Source organism: Odocoileus virginianus, chromosome 4 (genome assembly GCF_023699985.2).
Source record: "Odocoileus virginianus isolate 20LAN1187 ecotype Illinois chromosome 4, Ovbor_1.2, whole genome shotgun sequence".
Taxonomy (NCBI): domain Eukaryota; kingdom Metazoa; phylum Chordata; class Mammalia; order Artiodactyla; family Cervidae; genus Odocoileus; species Odocoileus virginianus.
Window position 1 is genome coordinate 63,796,322 of NC_069677.1, and position 19,991 is coordinate 63,816,312.

Sequence of the window (19,991 nt, forward strand, 5' to 3'; positions counted from 1 at the left end):
TCCTCTGTCATCCCCTTCTCCTCCTTCCTTCAATCTTTCCCAGCATCAGGGTCTTTTCTAATGAGTCAGCTCTTGGCATCAGGTGGCCAAAGTATTAGAGCTTCAACTTCAGAATGAGTCCTTCTAGTGAATATTCAGGATTGATTTCCTTTAGGATTGATTGGTTTGATCTCTTTGCAGTCCAAGGGACTCTAAAAAGTCTTCTCCAAAAACGCAGTTCAAAAGCATCAATTCTCCTTTATGGTCCAACTCATCCCTCCATACATGACTACAGGAAAAACCATAGCTTTGACTATATGGACCTTTCTTGACAAAGTAATGTCTCTTCAGGGGTGGGAGGGGGCATTATTCAGCCTACCTCACAGAGTGATGGCAGGAATGATTGGACTCATGATATGATCCCTCTCCTCCTATCTTCCCCACCCTGCTGTGTCACACAGACCCAGTAGCCTCTTAATATTACTCTTGTTCACCCTTAGCAGCTTTTCTAATCTACTTAGAAAGCAGAAATAGGCACCCTCTACTTTGAAATCTTTCTGTAATGTCTCTTGGGGTCTTTATCCATAGATTGGGCAATGATGGAATACCTGCTTGTTTCATGTCTTTCTGTAGCAAGAGAAAAATTTAGTTGTGAAACCCACTTATATAAATGTGTATCATGATCATGACTCACATTATCATATTTTTCCTACAATTTTTGTTATGTGTAATGGATCACAGTGATATTTTTACCTCCTACTGTTGACCCATTCAGGCTTTGTCTGCTTTATGGCTCCACTGAGCTTTTTTCTGAATTTATTTCATGATTTGTAGGCAAACCCTTGCTTACCCTGTTCATTTTTAAAATGGCAAAATGCTTAAGTCATAATCCTGATTGGAGAATGCTTGTACGACAAGGTAAGTCATCTTCACTCAGATATTGAACAGACTGCAAAGATTCCCCATTAAACTGCACCATGGCTCATTAAACCCCATTGGTGAGAAAATTGGGTCTTTGTTAAATGTTTATGTTCTGTGCTAATGTTAAATTTAGAATATTTCTCTTGTAGGTACCTTTGGGAAAAATTCTAAAGCACCAGCTAAAGTGCCAAAAGATATTAGCCCATAGTTCCCAAAGAAAGGATCTGGAAAATATCTACCCACCCCAGTGTTTGTTCTCAGGTTTCTGTCTTGCTAATCTTTATATTTCTTATTTGTTTTTATTTTCTTAATATCAAACCTTGTGATATTCTGATTACTTTTTTATATTTTCAGTAACTGATAAGGACTGTACTTCAGGTTTTAAAGCAAAAGAGGGAGTCGATTATCTGGAACTATGTTTGACCGTGTTTGAAATCAAGGAAAGGACATGTGATTGTCAGTGTTTTTATTATGCATCCGTATGTTGAAGAAATAATCTCTGTCCACAAAGCACTTACTTTCCAAAAAAGGACTTAAACAAATGCAAATACTTATGACAGAAATGTGATTCCAGAATGTGCTGCTTTAATTAATCTGAAAAGAATAATTTCCCCTCACATAATATTTATTAGAAATCCTCTACATATATTCCAAAAGAATTAGTTGGTTATTGTGTGGCAAAAGTTATTTAGAGCTAGGGAGCCTTTCTCAACAGGAATCCAACAAGAGAATTAAATTCCACTGAAAATGATTTCAGTAACTAATTTCTCATTTCTCTCAGAAACCATGCTTCATAAGTATCATTCTGGCTGCACAGGATGTAACTTGATTCATTACATACAACAAATGTCTATGGACAATGGTTCTCAAGCTTTTTGGTGTCACAACCCTTTTAAAATTCTTCAGAATTAGGAAAGACCTCAGGGAGTCTTTGTGGGTGTTACATCTGTCAACATTTACCAGATTAGAATTTAAATTTTTTAACATAATTTCATTGATCTCTTTAAAATAATAATCATGAACAATTTACATGCTAAATGACATTTTTTATAAAATTAAATTCATTTCCAAGACAAAAAATTTACTGGGGAGAGTGACACATCTTTGCAAGTCCCCTTAATGTGTGGTGTGACAGAAGACAGCTGGATTCTCACATTGGTTTCTGAATTCAGCTGCACTAACACACATCATAAAACCTCTAAGTTCCACTCTACACAGATGAAATAACAAGAATGAAAAATGCAAGTAACACTGTCATAGTATTATGAGATAGTTTTGACCTTGGGAATCTTCCTGAATAAGTCTCAAGAACTCCCAGGTATCCCTGTACCATACTTTGAAACTATTGCCCTGGGGCATTGGGGCTAGTTTCTCCCAAGTATCTCTAGGGGAAAGGGCTGTAATGATGTGCTAACATGTGGTATTTTCTCCACCACCAACTCAGTACCAACATAAGATATCATATTGATGGCCAAAATAAAATTGAAATGTTTTAGGGCTAAATTCTAATTTACAACATTGTTTAGTTGCTAAGACAGTCCAACTCTTTTGCAACACCATGGGCCTGTAGCCCACCAGGCTCCTTTGTCCATGGGATTTCCCAGACAAGAATACTGGATTGGGTTGCTATTTCCTTCTCCAAGGGACCTTCCTGACCCAACAATTGAACCCTTGCTCCGGCACTTAAGACAGATTCTTTTACCGCGGAGCCAAATGACCTCAATGAAATAACATCTAGTGGTTAACTTTCTAGATCAGGCAGTGTTTCTCTGACTTATTTCAGAAGGGTTAGGATTTCTCATTGTATGTCTAGGATGTGACTGGCAAAGCTTGATTGGCAAAACCAGTACACTGATTCTGCTGCCAGGTCTTCACTGAGAAGATTGAGGCTCAAGCTAATTTCAGTATTCCAACCTACTAGAATACCTCAGCTATTTTGGAGCCTCTCCTTGTAATCTCACTATGTACAATATTTCAGAAAAGTGGGAAGAGTTACAGGAGAATTTCTTGTATACAAATTTTAGGAGGGGAAAAAAATCCTGCATTTTCCCAGTAATCATTTTTGGAAATAGAAATTGCTGCCTTGTTTATGAGACTACCAGGGTTCTCCACCTGTCAGCCTGACAAGGTTCCACTGCACAAGCCAGAGACGTTTTTGATTCTCCATGTGTCAGGGACAAGTGTCACACATGCTGATTTGCACAGAAAACCACAAAGAGCACTCTCCAGGGAGAGCCAGCATTTTGACAAGGCTGAGACTTAGACAAGACTTAGAGCAACAGGGGTAGGAACTGTTGTGTGATGCTGTCCGCAGACCCAGGCAGAGATTGTGCAGGTTGCTGAGAGTTCCTGTATTAAAATAGCATTTGAAATTTAAATTCCTTGTAAAACACCAAGAAAATATGGGTCGGAGAGCTGTTAATGGAGATTTAGTGAAGGGACTGTCAACAAATCACCCTGAAGACTTAGAAGTGACTGAAAGAGCATTAGGAAAGAGGTTAGTTCAAAAGATAGTAACAAAAAAAGTAAGACGTTATTTCAGTCAATACATTGAGGTACCAAATGGGGTAAGGTAGTCGTTATCTGAATTTTTATCTCTAGTTATGGTTATTGCATTTGAGATAAGGAAATATGAGTTCTGATGCTGTAATAGGGTTCTCTTCTTTTTCCTTTGTCTTCAACTTTTCTTTCTGTTTATTCTGTTCAATCTGTATTAAATTAGAAATTGAAGAGAAGCTTTCTACTCCATAGGCTTCCTTTCATCAGCAGCTTCTCAGAAGTGCCATCCACACCACTGCTTCATTCATTCTCCCAAGACCCTTCACTGTTTGACTATTGAAACTATAACATATTCTCAGAAAATAGTTGAATCATTATATCATTCATTGAACCACTATTATCTCAGTGATTCAATGGCATGTCTCAACCATCCACTGCTCTTACATGGGAATAGGTGTGTGTGTGTGTGTGTGTGTGTGTGTGTGTGTGTATGTGTGTGTGTGTGTATTTGAGCATAAGGTTATATATATTTGCATTCCTTACTACCAAATCAGGAGACAAAACAGATTTTTCTCTAGCTAAAAAGTCAAGTATGGGGAAGGAACCCCAAGCCCCAAGCTGAGCGTTGAAACTCATCACTAAGTGATGAGAACTACAGTATCACAAAAGCAAGCATGACACAATTCCCTGGTAAAATCAGAGGTTAAAGAAATCAGATTGTATCTTTTTCTCTTCCTCTCCACATGGTGTCTGGAATGTTCTCCTCAGATTATCCCAAGCAGTCTGATCAAACTACACCTGGCTCTTCAACCCAGCCTCAGACCTGGGTTGTCCTTACAAACCCAACAAGGTGCGAGCAGAGCCGGTGTGAGCATGTCCACAGCTGTTCCAAGAGGTTCTCTCTTGGGAAGAAGTGCCGTGAGAGTCTCAGACATTGTGTGTGAGACTGAGCCCTGCCTGCAAGCTAATTACATGCATTTTTCAAAGCTCTCAGCTCAGCAGTGAGAGTGGGTGGCTAATTTCTTGATTCACCTATTCAACTCATTTGTGGTCCCAGCAAATATTCCCTCTTGTAGGACACACTGCCTTGTTTTATTTCAAAGCTGTTCCATTTCTTCACAGGGTAGATAGGAATGCCCCAAGTAATAGATTTTTCTTTGTGGGGGACAGCATTTATGCAGTGTAGTTCAGTTCTTTGTGCAAAAGGAATTGTGGGAATGTCATAACAGTTTTGAACAAAACTGGATATTCAGTTAAAAGCCTGTCCCTCCAAAGGCCCAAAGCTCTCACTGTAGATTCAGAGTCCATCCCAGCATAGGGCAGACTGCATAAGTGGGGAGCTGGGGAAGGAAACCCAGGACTTTACCTCCGTATTTGTGAGCCAAGGCAACTCGTGTGCCTGGGAATGCAGACAAGCTGCAAGCCATCTTCAAAGCTTAGAAATACAAATAAGCAACTATAAAGACTAAAGTCCATATTAGTAGAGCTTCCATGAGAGAATTTTCTAACTTAAGAATAACTCTCTACCAACAGTGTAAGAAGTTTTCCCTTTCTCTACACCCTCTCCAGCACTTACTGTTTGTAGATTTTTTGATGATGGCCATTCTGACCATCATGAAGTGATACCTCATTGTAGTTTTGATTGGCATTTCTCTAATAATTAGTTACGTTGAGCATCTTTTCATGTACCTGTTGGCCACCTGTATGTCTTTTCTGGAGAAATATTTATTTAGGTCTTTTGCTCATTCTTTTTATTGGGTTGTTGGGTTTTTTTGATATTGAGCTCCATGTGCTGTTTGTATATTTTGGAGATTAATTGATACAGCCACTGTGAAGATCAGTACAAAGGTTCCTTAAAAAACTAAACAGGTAACAACAACAAAAAAAAAACTAAACATAGAATTACTATATGACCCAGCAATCATACTACTTGGCATATACCCTGAGAACCATAACTCAAAATACACACATACTCTAATGTTCATTGCAGCATTATTTACAATAATTAGGATGTGGAAACAACTTAGATGCCCATTGACAGATGAATGGATAAAGAAGATGTGGTAACTATATACAATGGAATATTACTCAACTATAAAAAGGAATGAAACTGATTCAATTGTAATGTATGGATGAACCTAGAGCCTGTGATACAGAGTGAAATCAGTTAGAAAGAGAAAAACAAATTTCATATATTATCACATATATATGGAATCTAGAAAAATGGTACTGATGAATCTATTTGCAGGTCAGAAATAGAGATGCAGATATAGAGAACAGACTTGTGGACACAACAGGGGAAGGAGAGGGTGGGACAAATTATGATAGTAGCATTGACATATATATACTACCATGTATAAAATAGACAGTGGGAAGCTGCTCTATAGCATAGGGAACTCAGCTAAGTGCTCTGTGATGATTTGAGGGGTGGGATGGGGGTGGGGGTGGGAGGGAAGCTCAAGAGGGAGAGGATATATGTATACATATGGCTGATTCACATTGTTGTTCAGAAGAAATTAACCCAACATTATAAAGCAATTATATTCCAATAAAAATTATAATTTTACTTTTATTCCACACAAAATTCTAGTAAAAGGAAAATGTTGGTAATTCAAACTCCCAATTGTGGACCTCCCTGGTGGTCCAGTGGTTATGACCCTTTACTTCCAAGGCAGAGGGCACAGTTCAGTCATTTGTCAGGAAACTAAGATTCCACATGCCTATGGTGCGCCAAAAAACAGAAAAATAAAACTCCCAACTGAAGCCTTTTTGTTTTGATTCGATTCAGGATCTTGACTCTATCCTAGCAGGAGAAAGAGGTTACTTAGCAGAGAAAAATCATCAGCCCCCTCCCACCACCACCTGCAAAGGCTCAGAGGTGGTACAAATGTGAACAGCTATACACTAGTAGAGGGTACATCTCTGCCATTCTATCATGATTAAGGATCTATTCATCTAGAATAATGAAATCGACTCTATGCCTAGTAAAACAGAATCTGGCTAATCGTCATGCTGATGCATGGCATTCTGTATTTGTTGTCTCTTTACCCCAAAGCTAGTTGTTGGGTTCAATACTCCTTTCCCTAGGATAATCTTTAGTAAATAAAAATCTATTCCTGATGGATATGGTTTTCAGCCACTTGCTCGTGCTTAGGATCAGGTTTTGCAAATACCCCACATGTATATTTGATGTTTTTTTTTCTCCATGTATCCCTTATCTGTGAGTATCTCCCAAGGATCTCTCATGAACTCTCTCTTTCTATATACTTCACCCAGGCAATCTCAGCCACTCCTGTGGCTTTATGTTCTACCTCCATGCTTATTACCCTTAAATTCTTTCTTCTGCTTTAACTCTGTATAGTTACAACCTTAATTTTTTTATTTTTTGCAGTGCTGGGTCTTCATTGCTATGCAGGTTATTCTCTCTCTAGTTATGGTGCAAAGGCTTCTCACCTTCGTGACTTCTCTTGTGGAACACAGGCTCTAAGGATCTTGGGCTTTAGGAGTTGTGACTCCCAGACTCTAGAGTGCAAGCTCAGTAACTGTGGTGCAGGGGCAAAGTTGCTTCGGGGCATGTGGGAATTTCCCAGACCAGGGATGAAACCCATGACCCTTCCGTTGGCAGGTGGATTCTTTACCACTGAGCCACCAGGGAAGCCTCTAGTGATAACCTTTTACTTCTAGCTTTCTTATTGAAATTTCCATTTGAAATTCCACCTGCCTATTTAAGTCAACATATCAAAAACCAAACTTGCAAAATTCCCCTGTCTACAAATTTCTCTTTTGCAGCCCATTTACTGCCTGCCCAGGGTTGAAACCCAAATCTTGCTTTCTCTCAAGCACCAAGACCTACCAGTTCTTCATCCCAAATATATTGTGGGTATTAACACCTCTGCCCTATCCTCCCTGACATTATCTTTTCACTCACTAAAGCTAACCATAGTCTGGCAACATGCTAGGGGTTAATGACCCAGAGGGAATGTGAGAACAAATGAGTAAGTAAAATACAAAGCACTGTGGTCACTGACCTACAAGAACCCAGGGTGGTGGATGTTCAGGAAAGAGCAGGATGTACAAGAGATGAGGAGCCTGAATCTAGGACTCTTCCAGTCTTGGTACAACTCATCTCTTGCCAGAACATTCGGGAAATCTTCCAGCCGCATGTCCGTTCTGTCCTCTACCCTGCTGCCTAAACTTGATTTCCAAGGTTTAAATCAAATTGTGTCACTCTGTCACTAAAACCCTCCCATTATGGCAGGACAAGTACCAAACTTATTGACCCTACTTACAAAACAGTTCAACTGAGCTTTTTTTTCTCCCCAGCACTCTCTTAAACTACACAGTTATTAACCTCACAGCGCATGAAATAGTAAAGGAAAGAACAGAAATGAAAATGCCCATTCTGCCTTAAAAATTTACCATCAGTATCATTTTCAACCACCCTCTCTTTCCCTTTGGCAATCAACTCAGTGGATCATTCTCCTGATGATAGCTGTTCACACTGCATGACTGTTTCAAACATCGAGACACTGAATAGTTTTGATGAACACAGTTAATCAGTGTGTGATTACTCACTGCCCAGGTATATGCCCAGAAGCTCTGCACAACTACGGTATATAGGAGCCATGAAGCAGACTGCCGAAAATGAATCCTTAGGCCCTGCTCTTAGGAACATTGGGTCCATCTGTATAGATGAGTGTGATCTTGAGAGAATGAGAGCCAGGTGCCAACCACCACTCCCTTCACAGGAATAAGCTGCTGCCACAACCTTCATTCATTCACTCACTCAGTCATTCACACATCAAACACTTCTGAGCATGTGCGAAGAGCTCACAGTCTTTTCTATGATATGTTCTGTGATCACAAATTCTGGGATCAAAAAGGAGTGACCCAGGTCTTTACTGAGGGATCAGAGGGCTGGGGGAAACTTGAGAGGCCTTTAAAGATTGAATAAAGGTCTGGGGTTTTTTGTAGCAAAAAGTGTGTGTGTGTGTGTGTGTGTGTGTGTGTGTGTGTGTGTGTGTCTCAGTTTATGTATTTAAGGAAAGAGGAGAATGGTAGCATCTGAATGAGAAAGAGATAGCTGCCCTGCTAAAGTGAACCCAAATGCCAAGGTAATTAGAAGATGACACACTGTGTTCAGGAAATTCTGACAAGTTCAGCATGGCTAGAGGGAGGCAGCAGAGGGCGGGCAAGGAGTTCAGACAGAGATGCTGGAAGGCAAACAGTACACAGATTATACAAGACTTGTACCAAGGAGCTCAAGCTTTCTCTGTAAGCAATGTGGAGCCCAGAGAAATCTTTTAAGCAGGGCAGTGACTGATGAGGTTGATTTTGGTTAAAGGTTCAGTATGTATCTATTGATGGATTTGAGAAGATGAACATTTAATGAATGCTTTATACAGGTGACCACAGCCAAGGACAAGTCTATGGCCACATCCCAACTAACCCTGTATATTTGTGTGTGTCTCCCCTAGTGACGGTGTTGGCCATTTTCCATGAACTGCATGTCGACCCTGACCTGTACACACTCTTGTTTGGGGAGAGTGTGTTGAACGATGCAGTCGCCATAGTCCTTACATAGTAAGTACCAGAACTTGGCCTGTGCTTCTTTGACCAAGTGAAAGATGCTTCAAATATGGTGATAATTTCTAGGGGCTTTAATAGTATCTTTTCTCTTATATCATAGAGATAAAGGCAATTTCTAGCTTTTAAGGAATAATTACCACTGAAGAGCTCCAATAGTGTGTACATTTCATTGTGCACTTAATTTCTAACACTATTAATAAGTTTCACGTTTCCAGTCTATGATAAAATACTACTCAGAGGGTAACACTTTTGTTTCTTGGTGTATATATTTAGCTGATTCACTTAGGATTGAATGCACATAAATAAAAATGCACATAAATAAGCTTTCTTCATTTTAAATCAGTATCATTTAATTTTTTCAAGTCATTTTCCAGATAATAGACTAATAGAAACCATTGTATTTACAGGAATTTTGGCAAATCAGAGATAGAAGCTGAGAGTCATAACTCTCTATTTATCAATGCAAATGTCACGCATTATAGAAATACACACATTCTAAAATCATCCATGTGATAAGTAAAACTGATGAAGCTTCTGCTAAGAGGTAATATAATTTCTCTTTCATACTGGAGGAATTTTCATTTCAGGATGAGAATTAGCACTCTCTTCTCACCTCTCCTTCAGGCACTCACCATTTATATTTAATAAATGCCATTTTGGTGGCTTTCACTATGTCAAAGGTCTCTTCTTGGTTTTAGATTAAGACTAACATTTTGGGCAACTGTCAAATACCCTAAAGGAAAGTAGCCATCTAATAATTAAATGTGACAACAAGATTCAATTCAGGGTGCTAATTACTTTGAGTGCATTTGAAAATGTATTGCAAACTAACAAAGGATTTTTAAAAGTCAGATCTCACAGAGCAGTGTAGGAAACAACAGAGAGGCACTTCTCTTTTTTTCTGCCAGCTGACATTTCTCAAGGCTGCCACCCCAAAGTTATCACTACATTCAGCAACTTTCAAGAAAGAGTCAAAAAAAACCTTATATTTCACCTGATTACCAAGAAGTGCCTTTCCTGCTTTTAAGGAAAATATCAGTGAGTCCAAATTAAGAGCTACTCAGCCATTAAAAAGAATTCATTTGAATCAGTTCTAATGAGATGGATGAAACTGGAGCCCATTATACAGAGTGAAGTAAGCCAGAAAGATAAACACCAATACAGTATACTAATGCATATATATGGAATTTAGAAAGATGGTAACAATAACCCTATATGCAAAACATAAAAAGAGACACAGATGTACAGAACAGAATTTTGGACTCTGTGGGAGAAGGTGAGGGTGTGATGTTTCGAGAGAACAGCATCGAAATTATCAAGGGTGAGGCAGATCACCAGCCCAGGCTGGATGCATGAAACAAGTGTTCAGGGCTGGTGCACTGGGAAGACCCAGAGGGATCGGGTGGAGAGAGAGGTGGGAGAGGGGATCCGGATGGGGAATACATGTAAATCCATGGCTGATTCATGCCAATGTATGGCAAAAACCACTACAATATTGTAAAGTAATTAGTCTCCAACTAATAAAAATAAATGGAAAAAGAAAAAAAAAACAGCAAAAAAAAAAAAAAAGAGCAAAAGTCGTGGCACATTCACAAATGCCAAAGGATGCTTTTAAAGAAACACACACAAAAAAAACAAAACACCAAGAACAGTTCATTAAAACATCAGGAATCTCTGTCTAAGAAATACTAGTATTAAGGGAACATTTGGAGTAAAATTTGTTTTAAAATCTGCTGAGTCTCTCATCTTCACTTCCCGAACTGCCAAGTTGTAAAAGGCCAAGCAAAGTGAAATCACTAAAGCGCAAATGAGCCTGGGAAAGAATTGTGCAGCTACAACCAAGGAAAGGTTTGGCCTTTCTGCTTTCAGCACTACCATTCACAGTAGTTTTCCATTAAAAATGCAGACTCCAAGGATGAATGTTGATGCTGCTGAGCACAAGCCTGGGGGACATTCAGAACAATCCATTTAATATCGCCTCGGGTCAATAGGTGGCTATTAACTGGCAGTGCATTTTCTACTTCCCTACCCGTGCATTGCATGTCGTAATAAAATGTGTTTCTCACCATAGCAGGATCCCTTCCTTTCTAGGCACCAGACACTTGCCATTCTAACCAAAATCTTGTTCTTCCCAGCTTTGACATTTCAGGTATTGTACAGAGTGACCCCAATAAGCTTTAACTTTAAAATAAAGGTAATTCTAAATTAGGAGTTCTTGACATGGACACTGCCACACATTGAAATCTGCAGGCTATTCTAACCAGTGCATGTGGATTCCATCAGCCTCTCCTGGGAGTTCTACTGAGCATTAATGCATAACTGTCCCTCTGTATCCACAAGGGACTGGTTCCAGGCTACCTGTGGATACCAAAATCCACGGGTGCTCAAGTCCCTTATATGAAATGGCAAGGTACAGCCAACCCTCTCTACCCGCCAGCTCCCTGTCTGCAGAGTCAGCTAACGAACCTCAGATTGTTCGATGAGGAACCTGCGATTTCATCGGGCCACTTGTACTTAGGTTATGCTGAGTCTGGACTCTGTCCACCTCTGCTATTAATTACTTCTCTCACCTTGCACAATTCTCCATGTGTTTTACTCTTCACTTTTCTCACATGCTTTTTAAACTTAGTTTACAGCCCATATGACACTCTCATTTTATACATTTACTTACCCACACCTTCCCTTTCCTTTTAATGCTGCACCCCCACCCTCTCTCTTCCAACTATCTTCTATTTACCTTGCAAGAGCCCTATTAAAAAGTTTTCCATAACCTTCAGACCAGAAGTTCAAACATTTGTCTCTCCATTTTTCTCTTCCTTCACTCTAAACTTCACATAGTGCCCAAACAAGTCTCTGACTTGTAACCTACGCTTTTATTTACCTGCACAAAGCTCTCTTCACAGCTCCTGTTTTTGGCTCTTCAAGTTTTTTCCCACATACCTCAGACTCCTCCTCTGGGAACCACTAGCCCACATGCTAAGACCCTACTCTTCCTTTCTATGTGCCTCTAATTCTCTGCCAGCTCAGCAGTGCACTCTTGGGTTTCCATGTATATTTTCTTCTCTAGATAGTAACATCTGAAGATGGAGTCTTTGCACTTGAAACATACATCAAAAGAGAAAATGAAAATCTCTTTTGTATTTTCCCTTTCTCAGTTCCATCTTTGTGTGGTTTTGAAGTTTAAGAATAGAGTTTTTTATTGTATCATGCAAAAGAAAAGACACATTTTTATATGAAATCAAGTACAGTAAAGGACCTAAATCATCAACCACTATGGCCTTTGCAGTGACTCTGGAGCCTCTTTGGAATGGTCATACACTTTCATTTACCTTCTCATCTTCCACCTGCAAATCTCCTTGTTTAAGTACCATCCTCTTAATATTTAAAAAAAGTTTTATGGTTAGTTTTGTGAAAATACTCTGTTCTAGCATTTCTCATTCAAATACAGAGTAATTTAGCCATATTTTAATTTAAATTGGGCTTCCCTGGTGACTCAGTGGTAAAGAATCCACAGGCAATGCAGGAGACACAGGAGATGGGTTCAATCCCTGGACAAGGAAATGGCAACCCCTTCCAGTATTCTTTTCTGAAAAATCCAATGGACAGAAGAGCCTGGTGGGCTACATAGGGTCACAAAGAGTTAGACACAACTGAGCATTCATGCACACCATAACACCACAGTTTAAATTAGTTTTTCTGTGCTAATCTAAGTAACCAGTTAGAATACTTTTTCTTAGGCTAAATGTGCTCTGAATTTCAAACAACTACTGTAATATATGATTGAATTTGATGACCACAACTCCTGAACACAGCCATGCTTGGTGGGTGGTGTCCCTCAGGCTTAAAGTGATCCAGAGTTACCTTAAAATAAAAATAACTTTATTTAACAAAAAGTTTTGGAATTAGCTTTTATCTGATCTGTACGATTGTACAATTGTTCCAAGTATATAGGGAATATCATGCCCAAACATGTATGCGTAATGGCTCATGAATGAATTCCATGTGATGGATTTGCATTTCTAAGAATGCATAATAGACTATGAAGGAAGGCAAAAGATATGATGAAGACATCTTGAAAGGTCTGTGTTTTTGACTCCTGAACAAAGAGGCAACATGGTAGGGTAGAAAGAGCCTTAGATTTAAGTCAAAAAGCTGGTGTCAGGATTGTCACGAATTAACTGTGCAATTATTACAGTTGACATAGAATCAAGCCAAACTGGAGTAAACACAAGGGAATCTGAGTGAGCTGAGGTAACTGAACAGCAGGAGTATACATGGCTCAGGAAAGGGCCCAGTGAAACAAACACAACTCTCTCCTCACTCAGCTTCTTCAGGGTTATCTCACACACCTGGTCACAAGATGGCTGCTAGCATCCCCCAGGGCTGTATCTTTAGTCAGGAGAGTAGGGCCAGAATCTTTGTCCCATTATTCCCAGAAATAATCTTGGTACATCTTATAGATTCTGATGCATTCCAGACTCACTTGAGGCCAGGGAGAGTGCTGAATTTACTGTCTCGGGTCTGTCACATTGTTCATGAACTTAAGGCAGTAATTGGTTTTAATTGAAAGCACATGAACTGAGACTGGGGCAAGGTGGGATTATTGCTCAGAGTAATACTGCCACAAAAAAGGAAGAGTGGGGACTTCCCTGGTTTTCTGGTGGTTAAGAATTCACATTGCAATGCAGAAGACATGGGTTCTATACCTAGTCGAAGAACTGAGATCCTTCATGCTGAAGGATAACTGAGCTCACCCAGCTACAGCTAGAGAGTCTGTACACTACAACAAAGATACCATGCGGTCAAAAAAAATTTTTTTTAATTAAATTAAATTTAAAAAGACAAGTGGATGTTTGTTGCTGTGTGTGGCAACTAAGACCCCATGCAGCCAAAATTTTTCAAAAAGTATAATTAAAAAAGAAGTGTGGAGGCTGGTCAGAAACAAAATAAAACCAAAAAAAACATGACAGTGACTTTATATGACCATAAACTCTTCACACTTGTTTCCTTACCTATATTATGTAAGAATACTTGTTCTGTATACATTACAAAATTATTCTGGGCAATAAATAAAGCAATATAGTTGGAAAGGCTCTATAATCTATATAATCTAAATAATCTGTGTTTATAAGTATATATATACTTATTATAATTTATATAGTCACTTATATCAATATCTTTCATTCTACTTACACATATCTCTGGTTTCAGTGAAATGACTAAAGAAAGACCTGCTTCTAGTGAAGCATTCCTTCATAAATATGACATTTTATGAACCAAGGAACAGAGAGAATAACCATTTTAACATGTGATTTCCCCCATTAGGAATGAATGACTTAGTTAAAGCACACAGTCTAAAGTTGATAAATCAAGAACTAGAAGTTGAAGTATATTATTTAACATTATATAGGTTCTCACAACCAAAGTTGATATTACTTGTGAAAGCTGATTGGAGGAGAAGAAAGAAAAGCAGGGTTATGTTACCTGAAATGCCATGTCTCTCACAGTAAGAAATCAATTTTTACATATGGAGTTGATAAATCAAGAAATGAAAGTGTATATATGTGTGTATATGTATGTATATATATATACATATATATATATATATATACACACACACACACACACACACATTATTTAAAAATTGGAGTGCAATGCAAGAGCCACGGGTTCAATCCCTGGTGGGAGAACTAAGATCCTGCATGCTGTGGAGCAACTAAGACCTGACACAGCCAAATAAATAAATGTTGGGCTTCCCAGATGGCTCAGTGGTAAAGAATCCTGCCAGCGTAGGAACTGCAGGAGACGCAGGTTCCCTGGGTTGGGAAGATCCCCTGGAGAAGGGAATGGAAACCTACTCCAGTATACTTGCCTGGAGAATCCCATGGACAGAGGAGGTTGGTGGGCTACAGTCTATGGGATCACAAAGAGTCAGACATGCGAGCAGAGTCACAGGGCAGTCATCCGAAGAAACAAAGACATAAATGGTTAAAAAGAGATGCTTTCGCTATGTGTGACAATGATAAAAGTGAAAAGATGATTTAATCTATTTTATATCCTTTCATACTATCTGAATGTTTGTATGCATTTGTTCTTTTTTTTTTTTTTATTAGTTGGAGGCTAATTACTTCACAATATTGTAGTGGTTTTTGTCATAATTATGCATTATGAATTAATGTATTTAAACTATTCTTCAGGTGATCAAAATAAAAGAAAAGCCAATTTATTTGATGAGAATAGAGTCAATCAATCCTAGCAGGCAAAAGTCACTACAAACAAAATTAAATGATGAAAGATAGACCAGGGAAAGTAGTTTCAACAGACATATTGATAGTCTTTCAAATATGTATTGATTGTCAATCTTTTTAGTATACCAAGTGTACTAGTTATATTACCTGAGGTAAATTACTTAACCTCTCTTTGCACCAGATGTGTCCTTTATAAAACAGAGATGGTGATATTAATAGCACTTACCTCATTGGGCAGGATTAAACAAAAAACACCTGGAATAGGACCTGCCTTAAACACTCAGTAAACACTAGATATTAACTTCTGATATTACTCCTGTTATAAAAGACCAATAAAGAAAAGGTAAACATGATAGAAAAATGGACAAAAGATGTAAGTAGATAATGAACAAAAGAAGAAACATAACTGGCCAATATTCTACCAAATAAGATCAGCTTCACTAGTAATGAAACAAATTAAATATCATTTTTTGCCTAGCAAATCTTCAAATTTTCAGAACTCAAGAGAGAACAGTCATACTTGGGGTAAATCAGAATTTGGGGACATGGGAACCCTCCCACATTACTGAGGAAAAAAGAGAAAAGGAATAGAACTTTTATAAAGGCAGTTAGGCAATATTTATAGTCATTAGAATTTGTGAATGCTTTCACCCATTTATTTCATTTCTAAAATTTGTCTTAAGCAATTAAGGGTATGTGTAAAAATTTCTTCATGAGGATGAGTGCATTGCTTTGAAAAAGTTGTACTTAAATTACTAGTTGGTTGAGTAAATTATATTAAAATCATGAAATTCTATGCAGACATTTTTTAAATGATAGAGAAGTTATTGATATTAAAAGATATTCACATTATGTTTTTAGGTAAATAGGAAAATGTTACTTTTATTTTTTTTTTAATATTTATTTTTATTCATTTATTTGGCTGCACTGGGTTTTAGTTGCCACATATGGGCTCTGGCTTGAGGCGTGTGGAATCTAGTTCCCTGACCAGGGATTGAACCCAAGCTCCCTGCATTGGGAGCATGAAGTCTCAATAGCTGGACCACCAGGGAAGTCCTGAAATAATTTTAAATGGTGTATACTATAAGATCTATTAATATTTTTTGGCTAAAATAACCACAGCCAAATTTATGTGTATATACTTATAATACATTATAATTTATATACAAAATCAAAGTGTTAGGTGGGATCACAGATGATTTTTATATTATTCTTTTTTGCTTGGATGTAAATATATACAATGATCAGCTCTGGTCCAATGAATTCCCCACTAACATACTTGATAATTGGCAATCTTCACTTAAATGTAGATTCTGCTGCTGCTGCTAAGTCACTTCAGTTGTGTCCAACTCTGTGTGACCCCATAGACAGCAGCCCACCAGGCTCCCCCGGCCCTGGGATTCTCCAGGCAAGAACACTGGAGTGGGTTGCCATTTCCTTCTCCAATAAATGTAGATTCTAGAGAGCTTTAAATCTGACTTTTTTCTACCCATGAAAGAGAAGAAAGAGGACGATGAATGTTCTCAGTCATTTATCTGCAAAACTGAAGTACTGCCAGTATTGTACTGAAATATCTTCTTGTGAAATAACTGCACAGTGTACAAATGCTTCCAGATTTTCTTAGAGATAAAATCAGAACCTCATTAAACAGCTGGCTGTTGGATGATAATAAATACATGCTAGGTTTCTTCATTTTCTGGTGAGCAAATGCTTACAAGGAAATTCAATGTAGATTATTAAAAGAAGGTGGGAAATGGAGCACCGTTTTCTTTTTTTAAATAAGAGTGTTACGCTGCTTAGAGGTTCTTACTAGAAAATGTCATTTAAAGTGTGATACTGGTGAATGCTTGGCACTTAGCATGAGTGACATTTTGAAAGAGCACATTTCTTATAGTGCATGCATCTTAAGAGAAATTTAAAATGGAAATTAATGGGATGGCTGTGAGACTCCAAGTACCATGCAACTAACAGGAACCTTAAGATGTCATCCAGTCTTTAGTAAAAATGTGCTGAGGACCTATAAGCACCAGACATTGTGCTGAGCCCTGGTGATGCAGAAGGAGGGCACAGCCACCTATCCCTTCTCTCAGCTTAACTCCTCAGTGAAACAGGAGAATGATCGCTAACACGGGATTTAATATGTGTAACAAAAACTTGCTCTAAAAATTATCCCAGAAAATAGCTCTGTAGAGATGGGTTCTGAACACACAGTGCTAAGGAAATCTATTCTTCCTCTTGGTACCAGCATCTCTACGTAGATTACAAGCTCCTTGAAGGCAAATAGATGGTTCTCCATCACCCATGACATGAAGCTGATTATCTGGAAGTTTCTCAACCTTTCAGATACAGATGGGGACATTTTACTAATTATTAAAATTAAAATTCATTCCAGAGGATGGATGTTTAATATTCTTCATATTGCTTCTTCTAAATATATGAAAAGCTTTATTTGTTATCCTCATTAGCTCTCCTTCTCCCATTTGACCCATAGCTGTAAACAAAGAGGTGATACGAAGATGTCTCCTTTTGATGAGCGTGAACCAAAACTCTTATTCCATCCAGAAAGTACAATATTTCTCAAAAATCAAATTAAAAACAAATTTTAAAAATTTAAAAAAATTTAAAAAAATTTAAAAAAAATTTTTAAAAAATTTTAAAAAAAATTAAAAAAAACATTTTTTTAAAAAATTAAAAACAAATTTCTTATATCTGACATATCTTTCTGAGGATAAGTCACTTTGATATTTGCCTTGGAAACTGATAATCAGCATGAAATGCATTTATTTTGATGCCTGTCTGGATACTGCTGGTATACATAACTGAAAAAAAAAAAAAAGTTATGGTCCTCTTGGCCTAAGGGTCCTTGTCCTGGCAGACAGTTCCAGGCCGGCTTCTCCTTTTGGACACCAGATGGCGGCACCTAGCAGGAGTGGAAAGGCGTCCTGGTATCTTTAAGAAGCAACTGGGAGGCGAGCTGAGCTGACCTCCAGCTTCAGTCAGAAGGCCCAGTGTTTGCTGCCACACCCCTGCCTGCTGCCGCAGCCCTGTTTGTTTGTTCTCATTCCTGATCGCTGGTTCCTGTTTCCTGGCTCTGACTCTGGAAGCTCCCCACCCTGCCTCTTAATGTCCCTGTTCAGGTGACAGGAATTGACCTTGGCTTCATCCTGGGACTCCATCCCTTGTCTCTCAGATTAGATCTGACATTTACTCACTATTTCTCTGAAACTCAGGCTTCCCTGGTGGCTCAGAGGTTAAAGCGTCTGCCTGCAATGCAGGAGACCAGGGTTCGATCCCTGAGTCGGGAAGATCCCCTGGAGAAGGAAATGGCAACCCACTCCAGTATTCTTGCCTGGAGAATCCCATGGACAGAGGAGCCTGGTGGTCTACAGTCCATGGGGTCACAAAGAGTCAGACACGACTGAGCAACTTCACTTCACTTCACTTCACTTCTCTGAAACTCAGAACTGGCTTTGCTTCCTGTCAAACCATGCACTACAAACTGACCTACCAAGAATAAATAAATAAAAGAAATCCATATTGATGGTGTCTTATTTCAATCCCACTATACGTTAATTTATTGACATGTAAGTCAAATGTAAGTGACAGAAGCGAAGTGAGTGAAGTCGCTCAGTTGTGTCCAACTCTCTGCAACCCCATGGACTATAGCCTACCAGGCTCCTCCATTTATGGGATTTTTCAGGCAAGAATACTGGAGTGGGTTACCATTTCCTTCTCCAGTGACAGAAACAATTCAATTTAGCTTAAGCAAAGGAATTCACTGGCCTATTTAACAGGAGTTGGGCTGACTCTGGACATACCAGGATTTAGGGATTCAAATATGATTGTCTTCTTTCTTGGCTCTGATTCCCTCTGAGTGCTAACATCATTCTTTCCTACTGTAGATAGACTTCACATATATGTATGTATATATCTATGCACAATAAAAGTTTATATATATATATATATATATATATATATATATATATATATACACAGACTATCTATCTGCAGGAAAGGGTAACTAATGCTATCTCCAGGCTTATATTGTTCTAGCTCAAAATAACACTTAATTCTCCCAATATTTGCATAACAGCCACAGAGAAGGACTCTGCTTGTATTGGCTCTGCTTGTATCAGAAGATCACCTCTAGACCAATCACATAGCACTTCATGGAAATTAAACATGGTGACTGGCCAGATATGAATGATATCCTCATCCTTGTGGCTGGTGGCATGAAATCTACTATTAGAAGAAAGTGATTGAAAAGACAACTTTAATCCCAGAATAACAACTACCAGTTTCACAGTAATGGAATGTTCAGGACATAATGAACTGAAATGAAGCAGATAGGCCCCATGCCTTTACAAACTTTAAAAAAAATGCTTTATCTAAAAAGGCCAAAAAATCTCTTCTAAATGTAGAATTGATTTGAAGAAGAGGAAAGGAAATTCCCTAAGTGTAAGAAACAAGAGAGAAATCAGGGCAATAGGGGGAAGCTGCCACTGTCAGTAGCCACATGATTTTGTGTGGGATATAGACCCAGAGGTTTGGGAGCTGGAGTCCCATTTCCCTGTGGAAATTAGAGCCCTGTTTTACAAGCTCATTCATGATAATATACTTGTGCAAAGCTCTTTGAATAAAGCCTGAAGTCTCAAAGTGCTCTCTCCAACACAGACTCTGTTCATCAGCCTTAAGAAATGGTGAGGACACTTGCCTTTTGGATTTTGCATCCAAATCCGTGATCTGGGAAGTTGT

General features: G+C 38.6%; 1 protein-coding gene across 1 annotated transcript in view; it reads left to right on the forward strand.

The window, feature by feature from the left end:
- The window catches only part of SLC9A9 (solute carrier family 9 member A9), a 639,391-nt gene that overhangs the window by 213,779 nt on the left and 405,621 nt on the right, over window positions 1-19,991 (forward strand). The window contains exon 6 of the mRNA XM_070466623.1: window positions 8,877-8,982. Within this exon, the coding sequence (XP_070322724.1) occupies window positions 8,877-8,982 (106 nt within the window). The remainder of the gene's footprint in view (window positions 1-8,876; window positions 8,983-19,991) is intronic.